Source organism: Apteryx mantelli, chromosome 22 (genome assembly GCF_036417845.1).
Source record: "Apteryx mantelli isolate bAptMan1 chromosome 22, bAptMan1.hap1, whole genome shotgun sequence".
NCBI lineage: Eukaryota > Metazoa > Chordata > Aves > Apterygiformes > Apterygidae > Apteryx > Apteryx mantelli.
This window is the reverse complement of record NC_089999.1, coordinates 9,036,682-9,063,975: the sequence shown is the minus strand read 5'-3', so window position 1 is coordinate 9,063,975 and position 27,294 is coordinate 9,036,682. Positions and strand designations below refer to the sequence as shown.

The 27,294-nt window shown below is 63.3% G+C and overlaps 1 protein-coding gene across 1 annotated transcript; it reads left to right on the top strand.

Moving 5' to 3' along the window:
• Positions 1-329: 329 nt before the first annotated feature.
• Positions 330-26,967, top strand: RTN4RL1 (reticulon 4 receptor like 1). The gene is made up of 2 exons (XM_067309581.1): positions 330-367; positions 25,432-26,967. The coding sequence occupies exons 1-2, from the start codon at positions 355-357 to the stop codon at positions 26,787-26,789; spliced, it is 1,371 nt and encodes a 456-aa protein (XP_067165682.1). The 5' UTR covers positions 330-354; the 3' UTR covers positions 26,790-26,967.
• Positions 26,968-27,294: the final 327 nt, after the last annotated feature.

Genomic DNA, 27,294 nt, shown 5'->3' with positions numbered 1-27,294 from the left:
CGGCACCGGGCGCCCCTTTCTTTATAGGCTCGGCCCGAGGGGGTGGGGGGCGGCGGCGGCCCCAGCCCCGAGGGGGCGGCTCCCCCCCTAAAAGCCGGCGGCGGGACGCGCGGCGGGCAGAGGCGCGGCCGCCGCTCCCGGTGCTCCGGGGCCGGCGCTCCCGGTGCCGCTGCGGCTCGGCCCGCCATGCCCCCGCGGGGGCCGCTCGCCCGGGCCCCGGCTCCGCGCTCCCGGTGCAGCCGCCGCCGCCGCCACCGCTCGCTGCCGCCGCCGCCGCCGCCGCCGCCGCGCCCGCGGCTCTGAGCGCCGCCGCCGCCGCCGCGCCGGGAGACCGCGCCCCGCACCGGCTCCAAGATGCTCCGCCAAGGTGAGCGCCGCACCGGGAGGGCACCGGGCACCGGGGGCGCCGGCGCCGGCCCCGAAGTTTGCCTCGCCGCCCAAGTTGGGGCCGCGCCGCCGGGCGCCCCCCGCCGCCGCGCTACCGGGCGCCGCCGAGGCGCGGCCGCCGCCGGGCGGTCCCCGGGGACGGCGGCAGCGGGGCGCACGGCGGCAGCGCAGCGCGCCCGGAGGCGCCGGGGGGGCCCGAGGCGCCGGGGGACGGGGGGGCTGGGGGGGGGGACACAGCAGGCGCCGGGAGCGCGGTGCGTCCCGGCGGCACCGGCACTACGGCGGGCACCGGCGGGCACGGCGGGGCCGCGGCACGGCGAGTACGGGAGCGCGGCGGGTCCCGGCGGCGCCGGCGCTACGGCGGGCACCGGGGGGGGCACCGGGGCGCGGCGGGGCCGGGGATGCCCGGTGCAGCCCCGCCGGCCGCGGCGGTGCCCGGTGTCCCCTTAACGGGGGTCCCCCCGGAGCAAGGCGGGGACACGGGGAAGTTGGGGCGAGCTGTCCTGGCCCCCACCCCCCCACGCCGAGGAGAACCGCTCCGGTGTGACATCACGCTATTTCCATGGCAACCGCCTGGGACATCATAGGGGAGCTTTTTGACAGCACTGCAAGGGGAGAAGCTGGTCCTCCCCGGCACCCGGGGGGGGGGGGGGCTGGCAGGGCCCCCCCGGCACCGCTGCGCCCAGGGCCGGGCCCCTGGCAGGCTGCGAGGGGAGATGCCGGGGGGCTCGGCTGCCCCGGGGGGTCCCCGTCCCGGCCTGGACCAGCCCCCCGCTCCGCCCTGAGCCACCGTCCCAGGCCCCGGCAGCGCCAACTTCTCCCGGTGGCTTCCCCAGAGCGGCTGGGGGCTGCACCGGCAGCTGGGCTCGGTGGCCCCGCGGTGAGTCCGGGGCAGGGGGCCGCTGCACAGTGCCCCGGCTGCGGTGGCCAGGCCGCAGTGCCCACCGCGTGCCGCTCTCCGGTGGCTGAGCAGAGCCGCCTGCGAGGCTCCGGCGTGAGAAGCCGAGGAGGGAAGGATGCCAGCGCCGTGCCCGCGGCTCCCCACAGCCTGCCGGACCGGGGTGAGGATTGCCGGGATGGGGAGCGCTTGTGCTCCCAGCCTGGGGAGGTGGCTTTCGGCTGGGGGGGTAATGTCAGCTTGCGGCTGCGGGGTCCGGGGCTCGGAGGCCCGTCTCCCTGCTCCCATTGCGCTGGGGGCTCGGGGTCTTGCAAGCACTGGCGCTGCAAAAAGCTGCCTGGAAAAAAGCAGCTCCGACTGCCGGGCGCTCCCACTGGGAGCCGAGCACCGCAGCGCTGCCCCGCTTCCCAGCCCCGGCTGGAGGAAAAGCAGCGCCCAGGCTGGGGAAGAGGCGAGGGAGCGGAGGCGGAGGCGAGGTGGAGCTGATGCCGGCATGCCGGGAGGCGGCAGGGCTGGCGCGAGGGTCTCATCCCGCCAGGGGTAGCCTGTTAAGGTCAAGATCTACAGCCTTCATTTCTGGAGCTAGAAAAACAAAATGCAAATGAACAGCCTCTGGGCTAACACAAACCTATTCTTAAAGTTTTTGTCTTGTTAAGCAAGGAAATAGAGTGCCAAATAGGCTTTGTTAAGTGGCAGTCTAATTAATAATTTAAAATCTTGTAGCTGTCTTTCATTAGAATTTATCTGTACATCAACCACAAAATCAGTCAAACACACTCATTTATAAGTTAATGCCATTCCTGAATAATTCAACAGGCAGTTAGATTAAGGCCTGCATTCCTGCGAGAGCCTCTCCCTTCCCTGCGTTTCAGGCGCCCGACGGGCCTGGCGCGGCCGGCTCCGGGGTCTGGTTGCTGGCGGAGCTGCGGGACGCTGCCGGCCGGAGCGCGGCGCCTCCCCGGCGATCCCTCGCGGGAGGGATGCCAACTGGAGACCCTCTCGGGGGGAAAGCAGTGCCGCTGGGGCTCGGAAGGAGGGGAGCGCAGGCGTGCCAGGGGGAGCCGGGAGCTCTCCGCGCTGTGCCAGATCCAAGCCACTTATCCCGGGGCTTAGAGGCAGCTGTGATTTTGTTGTGCTCCACTTCAGAGGGACGTGGTGGCTTGAAGCTTAGGGATGTTTTCTGGTTTGATCCAGCCCAGGCTGTGGCAGCAGCGCTGCCACCGCCCTCCCCATCCCGCTTGCCGGGTTGTCCCTGGGGGGGCGCTTGTGCCGGGGACAGGGATGTGTCTCGGGGAGCAGGAGGTGGCTGCGACGAGCCCCCCGGGCGGTGGGAGCCCCTCTGGCGAGACGACGTCCCCAGGCGGCGCGGGGACCTCGTGTCTGCCTTCCCGGGTGACAAAAAAAAGCGCTTTCCGCTCTCATCCTTCCGGGGAGGTGACGATGCCTCTGGGAAGGGGTCCCCCCCGGCGCGGCCCGGAAGGATGCTTTGGTGCCCGAGCTGGTGAGCGAAACCGGCCCCGGCTGGAGGGGACGCACTTTCCCCCACCAGCTTCGCCCTAGGGCGGAGAGCGGCTGAAGCCGGGGGGCTTTTCGCGGGGGCGGGCGGGATGCGGGCTGCCGTGGGGAGGGGGGCATGGGGACGCCGGGAAAGGGCTGCGCTCACCCAGGGGCGTTTTCGGCCGGTCCCCGGCTGCGCCGCGCCAGCCTGCCGCGGGGCCACTCACTTTCCGGGCGCGGGGAGCGCGGCGGCGCAGGTCGGCGGGTGCGAGCGCTGGGCACGGCTTCGGCAGCGAGCCGTCGTACGGCGGCAGCGCGAGGCTGAGCGAGGCTGGTGGCAGCGACGAAGCTGCACCCGTGCGTCCTGCCAGAGGTGGCAACAGACAGAAGTGCAGTCTCGGAGACGCAGGGGAAGGAGATTTCCAGGTCAAGGATGACACCAAGGTCACGGGCAGCCCAATCGGCGGCTTGGTTCAGCCCGTCGACGGGGCTTTTGAGCTCCCGTCCTGCTCGGCTGCAAAGCTCTTGTGCCGGAGGAGCAGCGAAGGGAAAAACACCTCCCTCCTGCCGCGCGGCTCCCGGGAGGCACCGGCCGCCAGCGCAGGGCAGCGCCGGCTCCCCCCTTCTGCAGAGGGCTCGGAGATTGCTGAAAGCGCCCCGGGCGCTCGCCGGGCTGCGGAGGGAAGCGCCGAGGCCGGGAGGGGGAGGAAAACGCCCCCCCCCCCCCGCCGGCCCCGTTCCCCCCGGGGAGGGTGCACGCCGCCTGTGACAGCTGCGGGAGCAATAGCGTTTGGCATGGGAGCAGCATCCGCAGGCGCTGCCGGGGGGGGCACGGCACAGCCGCCGCCGCCCCGGCGGTTCCCGCGCCGAGGAGCCGACAGCCTGGAACCCTTTGTGCTTATAAAAGTTTAATTTCCTAAAGAGCCGAGAGGAAGCGATGGTTCTCTCCGCCCCACGGCGGGCGGGTGGGTGGGCGGGTGGCCCGCGGCAGGCGTTGGGGACGAAGTGCTGCCCGGCCCCGTGCTCACGTGGCCGGCGTTTGGGGCGAGTGGGGCGAGGGGGGCTCCGGGTTCGGCTAAAGGCCGTTCGCGTGATCAGCTGGGGCTGGGGCGGGCACCACTGGGTGCTTCCCATCCGGCAGGTGCCGGGGCCCTCGCGCCCGCTCTGCCGCTGGCACGGTGGAGGCCGCGTATCGCGCTCCAGGTGGCTTCGGAAGAGCTGCCCTAAAAACACCAGCCAAACCTGCCGGGGAAGCAGAGAAGTGCGGTTTCCATCCCGCGTGATTTGGCACCCGCCTTTCCCCGGCAGCGTGGGGCGGACCCCGTGGTGCCGCACGCAAGCTGGAGGGCAGCACCGAGCCCCAAAACACCTCCCTTCCCGGGAAATTAAATAAGGAGGCGCCTGCTTTCACGCCGTGTTGGGAAGAGCTGCAGCCGGTCCTTGGCGCGGGTGCCGGCCGCGCGTCCCGCTCCGTCCCCACTCCAGGGCACCCTGGGGCGCTCCGGCATCCCGCCGCACCGCCGCTCCGTGTTTGCAGAGTGCAAGCCGAGGGCTCAGCGCCGTGAGCTAGACACCGGCGCCGTGAACTGCGGATTAGGTCCCTAAAATCGCTGCGGCGCGCTGGGCGCCCCATGCCTGCCGCCACCGAGCAGCCGGGGCAGCCCTGCCGCTCTGCCCTCTCCCAAAGCGCGGGAACCGAGCCGTCCCTGCGCCCCAGCATCGCCATGGAAACACGCAGCCCTGCGATCGGAGGGGATACTTCCAGGAATAGGATTTTTCCCGCTGGTTGCGGCGCTGACGGAGCGGCCGGCACTGCTCGTGGCGGCACGGCACGGCGCGTGGGCGGCAGATGCAGGACAGGCAGATCCGGGGGCGAATCTTCTTTGCGCAGATTAGGATCGCGGGGTTATTAAGAGGAAAAGACTCCATTTGGTGCGGAAAGCTCCTTTTTCCCGGGGTTTTAACAGGGTGTGCACCCGCGGACTGGCTGCGCCCCCGTCGTGCCGAGCGGGCGGGAGGCGCCGGGGCGGCCTTCGGCGTTGCCTTCGCCCTTCCCGCGGCCGGCAGCGGCCCCGCTGCCCATACGGCCGCCGAGCGGGGCGCGGAGCCGGCCGGGCACCCCGGAGAGGCTATTCCCATCCGCCTTGCCGGGACCTCGTGCGAACGATGCTGCAAGGGGCCGTGGGAAGAGCAGGTCCCTGGTGCAAGGAGCCCCGGAGAGGAGCCGTTCCTGCGCTCCGGCCGCAGGAAAAGTCCCGGCGCTTCGTGCCCCGGTGCCGTGTGCCGTCCGTGTGATGCATGAGCCGTCACCGGGCGGGCGGGAAGGAGCCGTGAAAAGCGAGACCTTCCCCCAGCCGGCTGTGAATCCGCGTTTCCAGGCGGGCAGAGCCTGCCGCGCTCCCTCGGGGTGAATCCAGAGAAAAGCGAAGGCCGCCGCCGGCTGCAAACGCCCGCCGGTCCCTGAGGCCGTCGCTGCCTTTTCCCTGCCGGCTCCTGTCCCTGTTTCCCGGCCCGCGGGGGGTTATCCCACTCCTCGGCCTTGCCGCACGGAGGGGTCCGGGCTAACGCGCCGCCTCCTGCCGCGGTGCCTCCTTCGGCGGGGCCGCGCCGGGGTGGTTTTGCTAACAAGCCCGACGTATTACAATTTCAATGGAACTCAAAAAAACCAAAATCGTCCTCGCACAAATGGCTCCACGGTGCCTCTGCCAGGGCCTAAGATCTGCTGCTATCTATTTTTTAATAATTGAGGGTAATAAATATGTATTTCTTTCTCCTTTTTCCTCCCTGCTCCGCAGCTTGTCAGCTCCCCGTGTCTCTCCTCTGATCAGACCGCATCTTTGCCGAGCGGGAAGGAGAGAGAGGGAAAAAAAAAAAGGGGAAAGGAAAAAAGAAAAAAAAAATCCTTTAAGCAAAAAAGGATTAAAGCCTTGAAAGTAGGTCTGCCCAAGCCTGCTCCGCTCTCCCTGCTTCCAGGGAGCCTCCGCCAGGGCGAAGGAGGGCTCCTGGGGACCCGCGCCAGGATGGGCCGGGACGGGACAGGGGGAGGCGAGGGCTGCCCGGCCATGCTGCTGGCTCCTCCAGGGAAACTTGGGCAAACGCTTGGTTTAGAGCCGACTCCGCTTCAGCAGCAGATCTTCCCATGCGCGTGCGTCCGGGGGCATCCGCCTGGATCCGCCTCGCTCCCGGGAGCATCCCCCCCCCCCGCCGGCTCCTGCGGCCTCAGCCCGGGGCGAGCGGTGGCGGCGGCGGCGGTGCGCACGGGGCCACGGAGGCGAGCTGGTGTGAAGGAGGCGGCTATTTATAGCCTCCGCGAGCTTTTGTTCCTTTTCCAGCCGAGCTCCTCTGGAAATAGAAACGGGGCCGGCGGCACGGCGCGGCGCGGTGCAGCGCGGCGCCCACCCCGGGCCCGGCGGCCGCGGGGGGTCCCAGCCTCGCCGCCGCGAGCCTCGCGCGGGGACCCCGGCGGCGCCCGCGCCCGCCCTGCCGCTCTGCCCTCGGCGCGTCCGCCCCCTCCCGCCGATCGATACAGCTGGGGAAAACAAAACACAACACGGTAAATATTTAATACGAGCCGGGGAGCCGCGGAGAACGCTCCCTCCCCCCCCAGCCCCGGTCTGGCTCCTGCGCCGGCCCCGCGCCGCAGCGCCCCGGCCGTAAGGAGCCCCGGCGCGGTGGGGATCGATAGCCGGGGCGACCCAGCCCCCTCCCTGCCCGCAGCACCCACCGGCCCCGGTTCCCCTCGCCAGCTCCCGCGCGCGTCCCAGCAGGGACCAGGGCGCGTCGGCTCGAGCGGCACCATCCCCGGTCCCTCCGGCGCTGTATACGGGACCGGGAGCTTTTGCGGGTGCGGGTGCTGCGTGCATGCCGGCTGCGGAAAGCGGGTGCAGTTTCCCCCCGGATGAGGGTCCCAGAGCCTGGCACCACTCTGGCATGTGCCACGGACACCCCGGGAGCCGGCGGCGGATTCCCCAGCAGGAGGGTGCCCAAACGCTGCCCCGCTTGCAGTGTAAAGAAACCTGCCTCCTCCTCCTCCTCCTCCTCCTCGCCGAGGAAGGCACCCGTTTTGCACTGCGGCTTGGCGCCGGCGGACGAGGCCCACAGAGGTGCGATGGACCCGTCATCAGCCCACGGCCTCCGGGACGTGTGTGCAGCGCCGGCCCGTGCGCAGCCGGAAAGTGGGTCAGAGACAATTGCTAAAAAACAGCTAAAACAGCTACAAGTGACGGTGCAGCACAGCGCTGTGGCTGAGTGCGTTGCGGTCAGCACGCTTCTTTGCAGCAGGCTATGCCGGGAAAACCCCTGCCTGCGGCGGCCCTCGGGAGCAGATTCCCGGGCTCGGCGAGTGAAACGGGTCCCGGTGCCCGGAGGGGGCTAATCCGGGGCCCCAGAGGTGCCGAGTCGTCGGCTTCGTGCTGCCACCCGTTCCCCAAGCTCTGCGCGGCATGCTCTAAATAGCCGCGAAAATCGCCCCCCCGGAGAGGCACCAAACGCCGCTGCCGCGGCTGCTCGGATGCGGGATCTGCCTCGTCCTGCCGGGCCGCATGCGCCCTTCGGCTCTGTTTCCACTTATGTTTTCCGAGCCGAAGTAGCAGCGTGCTTCATGCTGGCGACGAAGCCCGAACGGCGCGCCGCTCGCGCACGCCACGACGCCGAGCCCGGATCACGTCGCCTCGCTCCCCTGCTGAATCCTTAAGCGGTTTTGAATTCCGGCTGTGAGCGCGGCTGAGCGTGGACCTGCTTGGATTGCTAACACCGGGCAGTTCGCAGGGATTTCTGCATGCCCGGTGTGGGCTCCGTGCGCACCGGGATGGCGCAGCCACACCGGGAAGATCCGGGTGGTCTGGGAGCCGCGATGGGCCGAGCGTTGCCCTGAGCATGGTGATACCGCAGCGCAGGCGCGATGGACCCCGCGGCACCGGCAGCCTCATCCCGGCCAGGCTCTTCTGTCGTGGGATCGCAGCTCTTTTCCTGGAGGGATCCAACCATGAGGCGCTGGAGGAGAAACTCTCAAGAGGAGCATTTATCTGTGTGCGTTAGCAAACGCTTTGCACATCGCTTTCCCCCTGGAAAAGTCAATCATCCGTCGCGGAGTCGGCGATGAACCCAGGGCCAAATGCAATCACGAGACGGGCGGGAGAGGGACGGCGCTCCCGCTCGAAGCCCGTCGGTCAGGGCAGCCCTACCTCGAACGCCGCGAGGAGCCCGGCGCAGCCGCGGTGCAGAGCAGAGCGTGCAAGGACGGGAGCGAGCGGAGACGCTGCAAAACGCCTCGTTTGGGGGGAATTATTGAACAGAAAAGATGGCCAAGCTTGGAACGCAGCCTGGCGCACGGCTTGGAGAAGGTCCTTCCCGGTGGCTTGGCGACTGCTTCAGGTCTCCAAGGTGTTTTTTGGCATCAGCTCACACCTGGGGAGCTCCGCGCGCAGCCGGAGAGGAGCAGAGGGCTCCAGGGGCAGCATTTCCCGGTGGGAATCAGGCCCGGCGCCGGCTGGGGGGTGGCGCGAGGACGGCGCTCGGGGCCCCGCGTCACAGATGCAGGCTGGTGGCAAGGTGCCGAGGAAGTTTTGCAGCAGCATTAGAAAATGTTGACATGTTTTTTGAAACAATTTCAGATCTGATATCTGCGCCAGATTGAGTTTGTAACCAGCTTTATTGTTTAAGCCTGCTGGGATTTCATCAAAGGCGTCTGCTGTTTACCCAGAACCATTTCATTGGAGAAAACAGCAAACAGACCTGCATTTCTATCTGATTTCACTTTTTCCTTTTCCTCCTGAATTTAAGTGCTTGTGAAAAGCATGGCTGATAAGGCCGAGCAATGTGGATAAATCCCGAGGACGGGCTCGGCAGAGGCTCCGCCAGCTGCTCCGGGTTTATTAATAGCCTGAAGGCAGTTGGGGGAACGGCTGTCGGGCTCCGGGCGCGGGGCCTCGGCGGGACCCCGGCGTCCCCGGCGGGTTGGGCTGCAGGTCCCTGCTTTCCCACGATCCCGAAGGCCAGGCAGAGAAGCCGCCTGGCCCTTTTTTTCTTTTTTTTTAACCAGTTTCGATGCAACTTTAGATTTAAGCGACGAAATGCTCAACATCCGTCCCCGCGCCAGGAACAGCAGCGCCTGGGTCTGCAGATGTGCTCGGCGATACAGGGACGAGGCTCACCAAAGCCGGCGCGGCCAAGGGAAGTGGATAAAGATGATGGAGGAAAGCAACTGAAAAGGGTGCAAATCGCATTAATCCTCCTCACGCCTTAGCCCCGGGGGCTGCCCTGCTCCGCACCGCGCTGCCGCCCCGGCACGACTCCACCGTTTCACTGATCTCCGAAAAGACGAGTGAGAGCTGAGCTGGGGATGCTGAAAGAGCCCGGAAATAGGTTTTTATGAGGAGCTGCCCCTGCCGGCTGCGGGGTCCTGTCCACCCCCCCCCTCGCAGCAGCTCTGGACCCCGGCGAGAGGTTTGGGGTCTTTTTCCCGCGCCCGTTCCTGGGATCTCCTTGCAGCCGTCGCTCCCTGGGCACCGTTTTTCCCAGGGGTTTGGCAGCGCTGCGGCTCAGGGGCACAAAGCGGAGCTGGCTGCGCTTCCCGGCTGGCAGCGCCCCGGGGCGACCCGGCTCCCTTCGCACCGCCCGGCGCATCGAGGGCTTGGCTCTGGCATCCATCACACCTGCACAGTGACAATGTAATTTTTATCTCCGGCTGTTTATTTCTCCGACAGAACTACTTGTAAATTCCAGGAAGAAAATACATCCCGGCGGGTGACAGAACCAGCACAAGGCGATTAATCTGGCCGCTTCCGCCTAGAATGCAAAAACGCCCAAAGCCACCGCGGCGGCGGGCGCCGCTCCCGGGAACGGCGCTGCTCCGGCTTCGCGAGCGGCCTCGTGCTTTTGGGAGCCGGCGCCGCCTCCGCGTGGGAGAGCCGGACCGCTGGGGCAGGGGGACGCTGGTGCCGCCGGAGCTGCGGGTGGTGCTGGGCACCGCGCACGGCGGGGATGGATGCCGCTCACCGCCTGCCCTGGGAGAAACGGGGTATTTTATGTAGGAATGGGACAACATGCAGAAATTACAGGCCGGGGGTCACGAGCTGGGTAGCAGTTGGTGCCCATCCGCTAGTCCGAGTCGGGGCCGGAGCCAGGGGCTGCGCGGGAGACCCAGGGCTGCGGCTCCTGCCGGGGGCCGGCGCCGCTTTCGCCGGGTTTATGCAAATCCGGATTTTTTTCCTTCCGCTTCCTCGCCGCTCCGGCTCTGGCGTGCCCCAGATACCAAAAGCGCTGAAGAGTGGCGTTTGCGTCGGGGCTCGCAGTGCTTGAGCAAGGCGCCCGCGCGGTCCCGACGGCACCGGGAGGGCGAGCGGGGGCCTCGAGCAGCCCGCGGGGGCCGAGAGCGGCGAAGGCGCAACCGTCCGACGCAACCGCTGCCTTTACCCCCGTGGCGCGAGGCGGTGGCGGATGCCGGGGCGCCGGTGCCGGGCAGTGGCAGGGCTCTGCCCGCGGTGGGACGAGCGCCGCGGTCGCGGGGCAGCGCGGCAGGACGGGCAGCGCGCAGCGACCTGCGGCCCCCCCGTGCCGTGCCGCACCATGCTGCACCGCGCCGCCGCTTATTTACGACCTGCGCCGCCGGAGCAGCTGGGAAGCGAAGCGCGCCGCTCTCCAGCGAGAGCAGAAACGCTGCATATTTCAGCGTCTCCTGAATTTTTTAGGTTTCCCTGAACTGTGCTAATGGGTTGGCGGTGGAAGGGGGGGCGGCGAGGGCCCGGCCCCGGCTCCCGGCCTGCTTTGCTGCTCGCGGCAGCCGCCCCGGCGCGCAGCCGCCACTGCATTGCTGCTCTTAAAATATTCAGCGCGGCTGGCCGCAATTTCACAGTGGGTCAACGCGCGCCGGGGCAGCGCGAGGAGGGAAAGCGCGGCTGTGGGATTAACCCCGGGTGGCTGAGCGGGAGGCGGGAGGGCGTTTTAAAGGGTTTTTTTTTGGGGGGGGTTAAAGTTCTTTTCCTTGCTCGCCCGCCCTGCGCGCGCCCGGAGCTCGCGGCCGAGCGGTTCCCGCGCTCCGGGGCGGCTCCGGCACGCCACGCTGGCGCCCGCCCCGGTATGGGAGGGCTCTTATCCCTAATTCTGCTTTATCCCAGCTAATGTAACGGCAGATGTTCTCATTATCCATTTAAACATATAATCCTCCGCCGAATCCCGCTAAGCCCCTGGCCGCGCTGCTACCTAGCAGCGGTGCGTTCCACAGGTTAATTAGGCGGTTTTAATTAAGCGCCGAACGACCCACGGATAAGGGACGCGGCGCCGCTGCGGCTGGGAATAGCAGTGCCCCGGCAGAGCCGCCTCGGCACGAGCCTCTCCCCGAATTACAATTTTACACCCGTAAAAGCCTGTTCGTGGATAATTCCCAGCCGGCAGCCGGGTCCGTGTTAGCCGGGGCAGCTCTTTGCCGCGAGCCCTTCCCGCGGGCCCCCTGCTCCAGCGTCGCTGGTCCTTCCCCGGGAAGCGCCGTCCGTCGTCTCCTGCCGAAACGCGGGAAAACGTTTTTCCCTCGTGCTGGAGCTGCCTCGCTCTCACCTGGAAGAGCGGGAGCGAGCAAAGGCGGGGGGAGGAGGAGCGAGGGAAGATCACATGTTGTTTTTAAAAGGCATTTTGGAGTGAACGCCGCATAGGGTTCGGGGAAATTGCCTTAAAGGCCTGCTCTCTGCGGGGACGGCGCTTTTCATGGCGCACGAGTATTTTGAAACTTAATTGCACATTTGCACGGGCTAGTGTTCTTATTTCTCTCGGGTCTCCGAGGTGGTCTTTGAAGATTGCTGTCGCTCTGTAATGGTTTTCTTTATCTCGAATAAATTCCGCACACCTGCGAGGTGGAGCTGCTTGCAAGAAATGATGTCGAAATTGGCTCCCAAGTTAATAAAGCTGCAAATGGAGCTGGAACGCAGGGAGAGACGATGTGATGGCCGGGGCTGGCTGCTCGTCCGCTCCGCTCCCCGCCTTTCCTGCCCCTTTCCCTCTTCCCTCAGTTTGATCCTCCCAGGGGGCGAGTGGATCCGCTGGGAGCAAGGCTTTGGGTCCGGCTATGGGAACAACCGGCTCGGGCCGTTCCTTGAGGTCCCGAGCTAGAAAAGCAGCCCGAGCAGCTCAGGTTGGACCAGCCCCGGCCACTGCACTCCCCCTTTTCCCCGGGTTTCAGCTGCCCAGTATTATCTTTTTCCCTGCTTTTAGTGGTTTTTCCGGGAAAGACGCCCCGCGAGCCGAGACGCCCGGGCCGGCGGCAGGGCGGACTTTGCTGCGGTGGCTTGTGGAGCAGCTCGCAGCCCGTGGCACCGCACCGCTCTCCGGCAGCGGCGGTTTATCCTGCTCGGCCGAGCCGCACCGCGGCGAGCCAGGTCACCGGGGGGTGCTTTTAGGGAGCTCTCCGGTTTGGAAGCAGGGCGAAGCGTCAGCGAAACGCCTGCAGCGCGCCCGCCGCTGCGGCCAGGCTGCGCTCCGGGCAGCGCCGGCCGTCGGGGCGGGGGAGCGGGCAGCCGCCGCCGGACACGGGCAGGTTAACGGCAGCCGCGGATGCGCGCGGTTGGATTTCGCCGCCGCGTTTCTTAAGGGATGTTAAGGGCCAGGGCGTTTCGAGGCCGGGCTCATCACGCGGAGCAAGACCTGCCTCCTGCGAGAGGTTTCGGCTGGCATCCCCCGCGGAGGGCCAGGAGAGCCTGGGAAAGCGGCAGCCAGCGAGCCCGGCCAAGGCGGCTCGTCCGCCGGGGCCGCTTGCCGAAACGGGGGGCAAAGGCCTCCCTTTCCCGCGCTCCTCGTCCCCCGGGAGCCTCGTGCGACCTTTTAGCCAAGGGCGATGCTTTAAAGATCGGCATCTCCCAGTGTGTGGCTCCTCCGAGGGGCTGTGCCGTGTCCTGCGGAAACCCCGGACATTTTGACTCTTTCCGCTTCCCGTCCAGAAGGTGCCCGACATTTTTATTGCGTTGCGGGGTTTTGTTCCACCGTTGTTTGCAGCCCCCCAGTCGCTGAGGCATGAACCAGCCCGGCCAGAGCTTCTCCAGCCCCGGCTGTCGGCATCACGGTGTCTTCGTACCTAATTTTGTCCCCGGCTGGGGAGCCCAGCGCCGGCTCCGGGAGGCTTCGCTGACTCCCTTCTCCCGCTGGGAGCCTGTAGCCATCCGCTTCCGCGCTGCCTTGTGTTTCCCCGCCGCCGCCTTAGCCAAAGCCTCTCAGAACGGCGCTTTTAATCGTTGACCTTGTAAACGCTTTCAGATAGAGCGGCCGCCTTCCCCGGTTTCTTCTGCCTCCTTCTGATTTGATTGTATCCGTCCCCGCTCATCTCCCTAAGTACCTGTCAAAGTTTCCACGCCGCGCTCATCACCATGGCACCTGGGCTCTGCGGCAGAGCGGGGGCGAGTCCCCGTCACAGCGACCCTCCCCGCTTTTAGCCGCGTTCCTGGTCCGCGACGTCCCTTCGGGAATGGCGCTTCCTCCCTTCTGCGCCCTTCTTGGACTTGGGGAAAACCACCTTGGCCTGCGCTTTCCCGGCCCGCGCTCCTCCTCGCGAGCGCGCCGGGCTGCGCTAAAGCAGGGGCTCGCTCCGGCCCCGAGCTCCCTTAAATCGTCCCTGGTTCTCGCCGGCGCGAGCGGCCAGGAGGGCGGCGGGGATTGGGATGGCTGCCGTCGGCCCCGCACGTCGCCCGCCGCGCCGCCCGCGTCCCTTGATCGAATTACGGGGCGGCAACCGGCCGGGGGACTCGAGCGCCGTAATTCGATAAGGCTTGGGCAGCCGGCGCGCTCAGGCGGCCGCGGGGCTCGCTGCCGCCCGGCCTCCGAGCAACGTGCGGCTTTGTGCTCGGATAACCGGGATCCCGCCGGCGCTTTGCCTGCAGCGTTTCCCTACAGCGAAAATTCGGTGTTTTAACCTAAAGCGCCGAGGCCACGAGCCGCGGGGTCTGTAACGGCCTGCGAGAGCTTTTGCTAGCCCGGCTCTCCGTTTCGGCGAGGCAGAGGAGCGGAGCGCAGGGACCCGTGTCCTTGTGCAGCTCGCGCTGCTGCCGCCGCCACCAGGACATGCGAAATGGCCGCGGCGGCGTTTGATCTTGCGCCTCCTCGGCAGAACGAGTTAAAAGTTGCAATTAGTAAAGGGCTCACGGTGAGGCCGTTTGGCGCTAAATGAAACCTGAAAGGTTATTGCAATAAGAGGCAGCGCGCCTGCAGCTGAGGTCGCGTTCCCGGGAGCGGGGCGGACGAGGGTGCGGAGCACGCGGTCTGGCGCCTGAGAAAAGGGAAGGAATCAAAGGGAAAACGAGAGATAGCGGGCAAGACAAGGGGGGGTTAAAGGCACCTCGGATGGCAGCAGCACACCCGGCCCGGCGGCTCTGTGAGCCAAAATGCATTTGCTCCATGGCTGCCGGTGCCGGGAGCAGCCCTGTGCCGCAGGCTGCCGACCCGATGCTCCGGTGCCGGCAGAAAGCAGGGGCGGAAGGGGTCTGCACGCGGCCGCACGCAGCAAACGCAGCCGTGTTTTCGTAGCATTGCTCTGGAATACAAAATCCGGCGCCCAACTGGTGCCGCCCTCGGTGGGAAGGGGGAGGGTGCCGTCCCTCGCGTCCCCCGGCGCCGGCTGGAGAACCGCGCCGGCGCCCTGCTCCCGGCCTCTCCCCGAGTCCGCATTACGAGCAGCCGCGTTTAAATGCCTTTTATGTTGTGACTCAAATGATGAAAGGCCCGAAAATGGGTCCAACAAAGACGACTCGTGCTTCAGAATAAAACCCCACGGAAGCAGCGGATGCCGTCATGAGAATAAATTGTATCAACAGTGATCAGATGGAAAGCGAAAAGTCAGATTGGAGTTGCTCCCTCTTTCCTGTTTCCAGCAAAAATGTTTGGGGCCACGAATTTGGCCAGAAACAGGTAGGATGAAAGGCTGCTCTGACGGGGCATTTCAAAGCTGCTGGGAGCCTCCGGAGCGGACGTGACCGCTTGGACAGGGAAACAGAGCCCCTCCATTTTAACGAGCATTTCGGGTGCGTTTCTTTTTCCTTATGCCAAGGTCCTGCCTTTCTTAGAAAAAAAACAAACAAAAAACGAAACAAACAACTTCTGCTGTTTGCGATGGCGTTTTAACTTTGTAAAATGTGCACTTAAGCAACACGGCGCGAGGAGCTTGAGGGTAAAACGTCCCTGTCACTGGGCAGAGCCGGGCACGTTGCTCGTTGCCATAAATACAGCGCGGCTGCGGTGGGTGCGAGGACGGGACGGCCGGGCCGTTGGGGCCGCCACGCACTTGGCACCGCAAGCCTGTAGCCAGCCGCAGGCCGGCCGGGACCGCGGCACCGGCGTGGTGGAGCCTTTCCGTCAGCCTCGCCCCGGCCGTTTCGGCGGCTCCGGGGGGCTGAGCTGTCCGGCGCGTTGCTCCAGCCCGGGGAGGACGGTGTGTTTTAGGAGCAGAGCTGCTGGGTGTGAGTGAGAAGCACTGATTTCCTTAGGGAGCAGCACTGACTTCCCGAGGCCGAGCCGCTCCGCGCACCCAGTTTGCCTGGCCGCCCCGTCCCGGGAGGATGCCGGCGGGGGGAGCCGACAGCGTTTGCTCATTGCGCTGGGCACCAGAGTGCTTTCGCAGCTGGAGAGTCAGCGGCGCCCCAAGCAAACCCGGTGGGTGTTGCGTTCTCGCCCAAGAAATGGTGTCGCGGCCCCTGCGGCAGGTGCCCACCCGTGGGAAAGCTCCTTCCCCCCGCGGACCCACGTGCAGGGCGGCTGTAGCCCCTCGGCTCTAGACAGCGGTATTTCCACCGCGCAATATCACTAGTGCAAAGCGTTCGGCCGCGTGCTGCAGCCCGACCGGCTCCAGCGGGGACGTCAGTCCCCGGAGCGGGACCTGTTACCCCTGGGTGGGGGACACGCCATCCCCGTGTCTTTCTTCTCCGGGTGCAGCCACACATTTTTTCATTGCATTTCAAATGTCAGCCCCGTATTTGGACAGTCTCGGGCAAATTGATTGGAGAGGGTCTGATGTCTGCCTGCTGCAGCGCGCTGCGATCACGGGCGAGCGCCGGCGTGCGCGGATTTGCACCAATCCAAGTCGCCGTATGTCTCGCACTAACTGTTATTACCTAGCAAAGAAGGGATCGTAACAGGGTTTATAACGGCTTACTGAGAAACAGGCGCTGATTAGCTTGAAGGAAAGTGATTGGAGTCACGTGCGCCGCGCTTGCAGCCCGGGAAGCGCTGCGGCAGCCGCCCCGAGCATCCGCAGACGGCAGGGCAGGAGTCCAAGGAACGGAGGGCAAAAGAGCGCAGCAGCGCTGCGGTCCCCAGCCACCGCTGCCAGGCCATTAAGCTGCTCAGATGCATTAAATGGGAGCCTGGCCAGTTACAGGAAAGGCTAGAACATTGTTTTGGGTTTTTTTAATAATTATTATTTTTAAATCTGATCCTAACGCAGGATGAAATTGCCGAGCCCGGCGGCAGGACGGGGCGGGGAGGGACAGCGCTGTCTCCTCCTCGCCTCCCTCCACCCCGGTGCTACGGGCTCTCGGGTGCATCACTGCTTTCCCTAACCTCCCGCTCCTGGTTCACAGCGAGCATCTCTGTGCCGGCCGGTGCATGCTTTCCCCCGCGAACCGCCCGAGTAATCCCCCCACTTTGCACCCGGGGCCGGGTCCCCCTCGCCGCAGCACCATCCCGCAGCCTCGTGCACGGGGCGGCATCACCGCTTCTCCCCGGCTTTCGGCCGAGCCGCGGCTCCCTTTCCCTTCCCGCGCCCTGAAATGCTCCCTGATTGCAGCCAGTCTCCCTTTCCTGGGGTGACCGTATCCTGCATGGGCTGTAATTAATGGAAATTATCCCCGGGAGACCTCGCAGACCCCGTGCCGTAATTGCTTGGCCTTCCCGCGGCGGCGGCGCAGGGAGCGGCAGCAGACGGCTCCCCGCCGCCGGCGATGGCGCTGCATCCTGGAGCCTGCGAGCAGCGGTTTTTATTGAGCTGCTAAAACGCCCCGTACCGCAGCGCCGGCGGGCGGGAGGGCAGGCGGGTGCTCGCGGGGGGCCGCGCGCTCGCCCGAGGAGTCCTCTCGCGGGGGAGCGGCGCGGCGGGACTCGCGCCGGGGAGCCGGCGAGGACGAGCCCGGAGCAGCGGGCAGACCTCCAAGGAGCGCGGCTGAGCCGAGGAGGCAGTTCTGTTTTGACAAGCGCCGTCTCGCACCCGCTCGAGAGCCTCTTTGCGCCGCCGGCGCCGCGGGAAAAGCCCGCGGGCTGCTCCGAAGGGTTTTTTTTTCTCCCGCTGCTGCCCAGTTCCCGCCCGGCTCCTGCGGCGTCGACGCAGCGAGGCGAGGCGGGACGTCCCCAAAGCGCCTCGTCCCGAGCGTGTCGGCCATCTTCGCTCCCCGTTTCGGGCCCGGCCGAGGGCGTCGAGGCTCGAGGCCGGGCTGCAGCCTGCCGGGCACCGGATGATGCAATTGCTTTTTTCGTGGGAAGAAAATGTGCCGGGGCTGGCGGCTTTGATGCCCGCCCGTCGCTCTCTTTCCCCCCTGCTGCAGGCAGAATTATACGCTGCGGAACGGCAAAGGCGGCACATTGCAGGCTCCAATTTGCCCTCTCATCCACAAAACACAAGGACATCCAGCAAATCTGAAACGCGGAAAGGCTGCAAAGGGATGAAAGGGAGCGTACGCGACACGGCGCGTCGTTAGCTCGCGGGCCACGGGACGCCGCCGAGGTCAGGGCCGCCGCGGGCTCCCGCCTTTGTCGCGGCAACGCTCTCCCAACGAGACACGTGGGCCAAAAAGCCTTGCACAAGGGCTGGACACCCCCCAGCCTGTCCCATCCCGGGCCACCGGCCGCTCCCGGCCACGTCGGGGGGAGATGCACCAGGGAGATGCTCCGAGGCATCACCGCCGCTGCGGATGCGGCCCGGATGCCGGGCAGGCGCCGGGAGCGCCGGCGGCTGTCGCTTCGCTCCGAGATCTCACGCTTGCGCCGTTCTGGCTCTGTTTCTAATCGCAAAGAAACCTTTTGTAGGTGCTAGCCAGCAGCTGGCGAGGGAAATGAGCTGGTGAATCTGCTTTCTCTACACATTAGCTTGCTCAGCATGTGACACGGACCTGGCTCGCGCTAATCTTGGGTGTTTTTTGTCATTTCGCCGGCAATTGTCTTACTGGAAGGCAGCTCCGAGATTTCGGTAGCCGTCTGCTTCCGTGAAGAACGCCGTCCTGAACGAGCTGCTTCGCATTTCTGTGAATGGGAGGCCAAACCCGTCCCCTCAGGGCGGGAGGGGAGCGGAAGTACCCGCTGCTCCCCTGGGACGCAGCCACCACGCTTCGGTCGTCCTCCGGTATTTCTCTCTCCTTGGGGGCACTGAAATCATTAGCACCTTCCCAAGGACCTCAAGAGCTCCCTGGCCTCTGCCAATTCCCTCCTTCCCAATTCCCAGCTCGGCTGCCGGCGCTTTTCCCGCGGGACCCGTGCCCTGTGCTGCCCGCCATGCCCTTGCCTCCAATGCGCTTTTGCTTCGGGAAGGTCCGAGCGGCTTTTGGAAAGTAGGGGCCGATTCGCGGGACCGCAATGAGCTCTCCTGCAGCAGGGAGAGGAAGATTCGGGAGAGGAAGATTTGCCCCCGACCCCATGCACGTGCAAGCAGCAGTTCGGCCTCCGATTTAGATGGTTTTCTCCGAAACGCTGGCTTTTCGCCTGCCCGCGAGGTGCTCGGGTGTTTGCCCCGTGCCCAGAGGCAGCGGTGGGACGGTCAGGATCGGCTCTGAGCAGGAGCCGAAGCCGTTTCCCCCCGTGCTCCAAGGGTATCGTTACAGCAAGAGGTTTATTCCAAACTGGGGTTAAGTAGAGCGGATTACATGGGGGAAACGCACTCCGTATTCCCTCTGTTTCCTGCATATATTAGGCCTGAAACAAGCATTTAAATTAAACGAGTTTCCGTATCTGAGTTTCCAATCCCACAGCCACTTCCACCATTGGCCTTATTCTTTTCTTTTCTATTTACTTTAGCACGAACAGGGAGCGGAGGAGATGCAGGCGCCGGGAGAGCCGAGTGCTAATTAAACAGGGACTTCCACATTAGGGTACAAATCCTTTGGACCGGTACCTGCCCCGCCAATTTCTCTCTTTATTTATTATTTTTCGGTACAATTGTAATTTCCAGTGGTGCCTGCAGCAGGGGGAGCGAGTTCAGGGGCTGCTCGCGGAGAGGATTAGCGTGCTGGAAGCATTATTGCTTTCCTTCGCTGTGAATTCAGGAGCGATTCCCTGATGGCTGCGCTCTATATAGAAGTGAATCGGTGCTAATTTGTTTTTGAGGATCACACATCCACCAACACGCGCAAGACAACCCTGCCTCTCAACGTATACTTGGAGCCGGTGCTATAGCAAACCACGGAAAACCAGCAGGCGAGCAGAGCCAGACCTCCCGTGCCCGCAAAGCCAGGCCTGGAAAAGAGCGGACTTGCCCTTTTTTTTCCCCCCGCGGGTCATCCCTCGCCGTTAAAAGCCTTTCTGCCGGCACGGAAAGCCTAAGGGACCCTGCGCCGGACGGGATGTGGAAGAGACGGAGCGTAAAAGGCTCCCTTCTCGGCATCCTTTCTTATTCTATTTTTTAAATCATCCTCAGGTTGAACTGCAGGAGAGGAATAAATTAGCTAATTCGAGCCGGGGGGACGGAGGGGCAGCGGTCCCGCCGCCCCTCGCTCCGCTCCGCTGGGGTGGCGCGGGGGGACGCGGCCCGTGGGGAGACATCGGACCTGGCTGAAATGGAAGACAAAGCTATTGTTTCAAGCAGAGCTATTGATTTTTGCGTTATTACACTAAGAAATTTATGGTCTGGTTTCCGACTGCAATCGGAGTTAATGACCGAGCTCCAGAAACTTCCAGGTGACCTTGGCCGTGACTTTGGGGGGAAGGTGAACAGCTCCAGCTATGGGGTCAGCAAACGGAAAATGAACCCGCAGCTTGCTGCAGGACTTGATTTTGGGGTGGACTGGGGATTTTGCAGACCCTGGGTCTCCGTCCTGAGCTTTATCTCACAGCAAAATCCAGGCAACGATTTGGCTGGAGAAAGCTGGACCTTCTCAGCTCCGGCCAAAAGCCACTGCTGCTGCTGGTGGGCAACGCTGTTCTCCCCTGGAAGTCGCCTGTCGGAATAATTAATAAATGCACAATCGTCACTAATCATTAGCCAGCTGACACAGGGGGAAACGCGAACACGGGGCTCGGAGAGCGCCCGGGACGGAGGCAGCGCGGCTCCGAGCGTGAGAAACCCCGCGAGAGGGAGCGCGGCACCGGCGGCTCCGACTGGCGGACGTCGCCTGCAAGGGGCACGGCCGAGTCCCGGCACCGGCGTCTCCCCTCGCGAGCAGGATTTGCCTTTTAGCCGTTCTCAGGGCTGGGGCGAGGAGGAGGAGGAGGAGGAGGAGGAGGAGGAGGAAGGTTCTGCCAGCTATGGGTGTTGCACGAGGGCTCGGGAAGCTCGCAGGGGCTGCAGCACGTCCCCACCTCAAGCCTTTTCCTGGCTTCTCTCTGGGAGGTGTTTCCCCAGGCATCTTTTGGCACCAGCCTCTTCCCCAAGTCTGTCTTCGCTAGCAACACGCTGAATTTCCTTGTATCCTCCTTGCTCTGGGAAGAGGCTTTCCGCCTGCCGGCGAAGGGCCGCGATTTCCAGCTGCAGGTGGAGGGTTTGTTTCTCGCCGTTCCTTCTCCCCGGAAGCTCCCCGGCATCGCGCCCCCAGCCAAAGGCGGGCGAAGCCCCGAGCCGCCGCGCTCAGCTTCTGCCTCGGAGGTCATAATTGCCATTAAATCACAGCTTGCCTAACCAAATTATGCAAAACCGAAATTATCTCCAATGATTTTTATGTCGCTGAAATGTTCCAGAACTGCCGGGGTGATGACTGGGGGATTGGGAGCAGCTGTCACTCCATCGGAAACCGTAACTCCCAACAGCTGGGAGCTGTCAGTTATTTATGATGCTGCTTGCAAAAAAAAAAATATATATATATATATATGTATATGTATATATGTATATGATGAAGGTGGATGGGGGGTTGCCGGGCTCGGGCTGCAAGGCAGCTCACAGGGCAAGCGAAGCCAGGCCTGATGCCGGGAGGCTGCCGGCACCGGCTCCGGCTCCGGCGCCGCGAGCGGGCGCGGGAAGGGCTCTGCGCAGAGTGAGAGCAAGCTGCCGCTCGCTGGGGACTCAGTCTTTACGACAGTCAGGGCAGGCTTGTTTATTTTATCCTCTGTGTTGCAAAAATATATATATATATACACACACACACACACATATATATATATATATGGAGCTACTAACCACAGGTCTGACACTGCTTTGTCAAAACGTCCCAGATCTGAAGTTTTTGCTCTTGGCTTGCGCCCAGTTGGTGTCTCCGCTCCGGCCCCTTTTCAACCTTCCGCGGGCGTATGAAATCGTGACCGTCTGAGGCCGCTGCTTCTCCCGGAGCCGCGGTTCCTCTGGCGCCCGGGGCGAACAGCCCGTCCTGAGTTCGCTCCCGAGTTTCAACGGGAATTTTCCCCTTGGGGTCGCAGCCGCGTCTCGGTGCCCCAGTTCGCTCGGGGTTGATTTAGGAGGCGTCGCTTGGTAGACGCAGGGTGCGAAGGGGGCAGGAAAATCTCCCTGCGCGGCTCGCTGACAGCTACGGTGGTGCCACGCCAGGTGCGAACGTGGCCTCGGAAGAGTGTGAGTGATGAGTAAGCTGCTGCCTCTCGGAAAATACCGACTGCGAGCACAAGCCAGATGCTTCATCCCCACTTGTAGCCTGCTCCGGTTAAGTATTATTATTTATATTATGTAGTGGCTATACATAGTGTTTTATGGCAGCAAAAATACATAAATCAGCAACCAGAAGATGAGGGCTTTGCTCTAAAGAGCTTATAAATCTAGCAGCCCGAGCAGGACTGGCGCGGGGCCTGGCAAGCAGGCAGGCGAGCTGCACGGGGCCGCGAGCCCGGCTCTCCCCAAGCAGACGGCGTTTTCGGAGAGACGTGGAAGAGCAGCAACCCGCTCGGTCCCGGCGACGACATGCGGCTGCAGCGTTGCACGGGCCGTGACCCACGCAGCTCCTCTGGGTGGAGAGGAGAAGATGTCAGTCCAAGGAGAGGCACGCGGTGCGGTCCCAGCCGTCCCAACCCGCCCCGTGATCCTGGGTGGAAAAAACAGCTTTTTCTCTGCCTTCCTGTGCTGGCACCGGCGCGGGGAGGAACATGGTCTGGAAGAGGCAGAATGGGCAGATTTGCTGTGTCTGGACAAGGATGCTGTCTCCGGGTGTCTGCATTCTCCCGGCCGTTTCAGCTCTTGCACAAATTGAGGCTTAACGCTAAATGCATTACATCGTATAACAATTAATCCCGTGCTACATATAGAAAGTCCTTACTCATCAATAATGCATTCAGGAGGAGTGATTTTCACTCTCAATAATAGGGCTAATACAATGGAAACAAGCAGGTAATGAAGAACATTTATAATGATGTTAATCTAATAATGAGGATAATGCTGTTAAAAGTAAGACTGCAAACTGGACACATCCAAAGATAAATTATTTCAAGCTTTCATTAACTAATGCCTAATTAATGCCCAATTAGAGAGATGCTGCATGGGAAATGGTTTGGACAGTCCAACGAATTCATCCCAATCACCGAGACCTCGGTCGCAAGCAAGGGGATGCAGAAGGACACCGTGAGCAGGGCCGGGCTGACGCGGTGCCGTAGCCGTGCGGCAGCGGGAGAAAGCCAGGAGATAAACAGCTCCTTGCTGGTTTTATCGGTGTCAGCAGTGCTTTGGTTTTATTCACTTTGCTGGCGGGTTCCTGTAGTATTTTCCCGTCCGGCTTTTGAAGCTCTCCCTCCCCGGTGAGCCCTGACACGCGTGCCGGTGACCCTCCATCTGCCTCGCAACCTCTACAAGAGGAAGTCAAAAGGTTTGCATCAGGAATAACGCGGCCGACGAGCCGGGCAGGAGCCGCGTCTCGCGGGAGCAAACCCGGCTGGGCACGTCGCCCCGGGCCGGCACCTCTCGGGGCACCGGGGCAGCTCCCACCGGTGCTTTTCCGGCTGGTGGAGCTGGGCGGAGGAGGCTCAAGCGCCGTCTCTTCCCGGCGGAGCTCAGCTGCGGCCAGCGCGACGCTGGGGTTAACGCAGGAGTTTCAGAGGCGCCGCGAGCGGGACCTGGTTGTTTCTAGAGGGGGTCTCGTATCCGGATCTAAAAATCCCACCTGTCCCAGCTTCTCACCGCGTTAGGCAACCAGCAGATTTTATGGGCTTGGAGGGAAAGCATCCTTGATAAGACCGCGTGCCCTGAGCACATCTACGGGTTTCCTCTTCTCAACCCGTTTCCTCTTTTCAAGTCCTGCCCACATATATTTTTTTTTCCTAAGCACTCAACTGTGCTCTTTTTCCAAATTCTCCTTATCCCTGAGCTGCAGGACGTGGGTGGACAGACAGTCCTGGCTTTTCTTCCTGCCCTCTTACTCCTGGAGAGATGTGAGCCAGTACCGCACCCAAAACAACCATCGCAACCGCCATCGGCTACGGCAAGAGCTGCTTCTTTTCCATAGGAACTTTGGGCACGAGCTCATGAATATCCGTTAATTAACGGACTAACAGGACTCGGTTCCCTCTGAACTGCACTGCTGGAGCGGTGCCCACACTCACGGAGACGTTAAACACCGCCGCTCCGTTTCGGGAGTGTTTTATACCCTGGTTTCGTGCCAGGGAGACCCTGGCCACCTTCATCCATCCCCGCGCGTCTCTAAGAGCAGCCTGTCGTCGCCGCGCCATACGTGAAATTCGGTAATCCCGTTAGCTCGGCAGCTCTCGTGTTGGGGAACAACGCATAAAACCATCGTCTGGAAGCAAGATGTAATCTGCCGACCTGCTGCTCATAGCCGGGAGATGGTTTATTGATTCAGGCCCTCGTGATTTGGTATTTGCAATAACAGGCTCTGCATGTGGCAGATCATCTCCGTGCTTGTGCCTGGCAGGATTTTACTAATAAACATAAGACCTGCACAAGTCTTCGCGCTTTGGCGGCAGCCAGGTAAAACGAGGAGCACGCAGCCGTCCCGCTCGGCAAAGCAAATCAGCGGGCGAAAAGCAGAATCCGTGCTTGCAAACGTAGCTTTGTCCCCCTCACGTGGGAACCGCTCCCGACTGCGGCCAGTGTTTCATCTCGGAAGGGCAGAGCCTGGAAAACATTCCCATCCTCCTCGCACAGGAGGCTGGAGCAAACGCTTTGGCGGCTTTATCACTAGCCGTACTATTTTTTAATGCTAGTACAGTCAGAGATGACTGCCCCTTACTGGTAATCTATGAGGAGCCTGAGAAAGGCAGTTTCTCCTAACAACTTTGCATCCAAATGGAGACGGGCAGGTCGCCTGCTATTAACTATACGGTAATAGATCTCCATACAATGCGCAAGGCAGCGCTAACCAGAGAGTTATATTTTAAACAGAATGAATAAGAAACCAGCGGATTTTTTGCCTCCCACTTGTATTCAGCTCTAGGCGCTTAGAAGGGGGATTATGAAAGCCCCAGGGGTCCCGCGTCAGAGCATCTCGTGATAACGGCCCAGGATAATTAGAGGTGAACTCCCCTTCCACTCCTGTTTTTCGCATTCCCGCAAGTAAACCGCAATGCAAGGGCTCCCAGGTAGGATGGTCCCGGCGGCTGTACGCTGCTCGGATTTTACTCCCTTCCGCTCTCAGCTCCGGAGGCAGAATTTGTAAGACGCGCAAATTTTTTTGTGCAAGAGGGAAAGCAAATCTAAGCGGGAATGGGAATGGGAAATGACAGCCCGGCACAACGCGTCGGCGAAGCCGCTTGGCGCGGCCGGCGCAGCCTGCAAGCGAGCCCGGCGCGAGGGGCGGGAGCAAGAGGCGGCCGGTGCCGGAGCTGCGCGTGGTGTGTCCAGGGTTGCTGCCGCCCTTGGTTCCCATCCTCCGCAGTTTACAAATATGCACCTGAGCGCTTCCTAACCGAGTTTTTGGCTCGGCCTTTTCTGCCAACCGCTGGCGAGGTTTCCTGTAGCCCGCTTGTCTAGCAGGCGTCGAGGGTCGCAGCGGTAGCGAAAGGGGGGCAGAGACAGGAGCCCGCTGCTGCGAGAGCGCCAGGGCGCTGCGCAGCTGCACGGAGCAAGCGCGCTCCGGATGGATCCCTGGGAAGTGCAAAATTGCTCTGTACCTCGACCCGTCCCATAGGCGAGCAAGGGCTATTAAAGAAACACATTGCCGGAGGTGCTGAGGCTTTGCGTCTCCTGGGCATCTCTGGTTTTGCTCCTTGGCACTTTGCGCGGCTGCGTTTCTGCTGACTGCTCTAGCTACCTGCAAACGGAGGCATTTGTTGTTTGCGTCGCCGGTGCCAATTCCTGGGAAAAGTTTCCTTTACCCAGCTAGGGCTCGGAGCACGAGCGTGCGACCAGCGGGCGCAGCGTGAGCAGGTTGGAAGTGCTCCGTGGACCACGTCCGAACCTATTGCGTGCGATGGACCCGCTCGTCACGGTCGCGGCCGTTTCTGCGGATGATTCGGGAGCCCCAAAGAGGGCCGAGTTAATCGGGGGCGTTTTTCACTGGGAATAATCCTCGCCGCCGCAGTCGCCAGGCGGGTGGGTTGGAGCAAGCCGCGCGGCATCCTATCCCGGCCTGACCCCGCTCTCGCCTTTCTCCGAACAGGGGGTTTCGTGGAGCTGCTCCTGGTGCTGCTGGGGCTGAAGGTCCAGGTGGCCGGGGGCTGCCCCAGCGACTGCGTGTGCTACCCGTCCCCGATGACCGTCAGCTGCCAAGCCCACAACTTCGTCACCATTCCCGAGGGGATCCCCGAGGACAGCGAGAGGATCTTCCTCCAGAACAACCAGATCACCTTGCTGCTGCGGGGGCACTTCAGCCCCTCCATGGTCACCCTCTGGATCTACTCCAACAACATCACCTTCATCGACCCCAACACCTTCGAGGGGTTCGTAAACCTGGAAGAGCTGGATTTGGGGGACAACCGCTACTTAAGGGCTTTGGCGGCGGACACCTTCCAAGGGCTGGTGAAACTCCACGCCTTGTACCTGTACAAGTGCGGGCTGAGCTCCCTGCCCAGCGGGATTTTCGGTGGCCTCCACAACCTGCAATACCTTTACCTGCAAGACAACCACATCGAGTTCCTCCAGGACGATATTTTTGTTGACTTGGTTAACCTCAGCCATCTTTTCCTCCACGGAAACAAGCTCTGGAGCCTCCATCAGAACACGTTCAGGGGACTAATAAACCTGGACCGGCTGCTCATGCACCAGAACCAGCTGCAGTGGGTTCACAGGCGGGCTTTCCACGACCTCCGGCGACTGACCACCCTCTTCCTGTTCAACAACAGCCTCGCGGAGCTGCAGGGGGACTGCCTGGCCCCGCTGGGAGCCCTGGAGTTCCTGCGGCTCAACGGCAACCCCTGGGGCTGCGACTGCAAAGCCCGCTCGCTCTGGGAGTGGCTGCGCAGGTTCAGGGGCTCCAGCTCCAGCGTCCTCTGCGAGGCGCCCGAGCGGATGCGCGGCAAGGACCTCAAGGAGCTAAGAGCAGAAGACTTTAGGAACTGTTCGGGCGCCGAGTCCCTCCACCAGATTAAGACCCACACGTTCTCCACCGCGGACCGAGGAGCCTCCAAGAGCCACCGCCACCCGCACCACCCCTCCAAGGAGAAGGGCAAGGAGAACGGGGCCGAGAACGGCTTGCACAGCAGCCAGCCCGCGGCCTCCCCGGGCTCCCGCAAGTCCGGCAAGAACTGCACCAGCCCCAAGAGCCGCCACCGAGCCGCCAAGCCGGGCTCGCCGGGGCCGCGCAAGAGCGTGCACGAGCTCCAGGACTACGTGCCCGACTATCAGCACAAGTTCAGCTTCGGCACGATGCCGACGGCGCCGCCGAGGCGCAAGGGTAAGTGCACCCGGCGGCCACCCGTGCGGCCGCCCAGCGGCGTCCAGCAGGCAGCCGGCTGCGCGGGGGCCAGGGCATCATCGCTGCTCGCCTTCGTCGTGGCCTTGGCGGCCATCATCCGCTGAGCCCCGCCGCGGCCGCCCCGTCTCCACTGCCGCCCAGCCACGACGGACCAGAGTTTCTTTTCTTCTTCCTTTTTTGCGCGCGCGGAGGATTTGGCCCGGGGAGAGGGCAGAGCGCTGCCGCGGCTCTCGAAGGTCCGGGCGGCTCACGAGGAAGGCGAGCTGCGCTGCGGGAGCCCGCGCCGGCCGGACCCGGCGCCCGCGGGAAAGCCAGGCGGCAGGGACGGCGGCCGGCTCTTCGGCGACAGCGGCCGGACGAACGGACTGGGGCCGCGCTCTTGCGAAACCCTGCTAATTTGAGAGCGCTCTGAACGACCCCTCCAGTGACCGAAAGGGACACGATTGCTGTAAAAACGATCACCGATTAAGCCTACGCCGTTTATCCGAGAGCGAGTGCAAGGACACCTATAATTATGTCGTAAGGACATTGGTTCTCCCCCTTTTTAAGCCCTTTTTGGCTCCCAACCCACAGGCCAAAGGCGGCTGGAAATCTCTTTCGAAGACAATC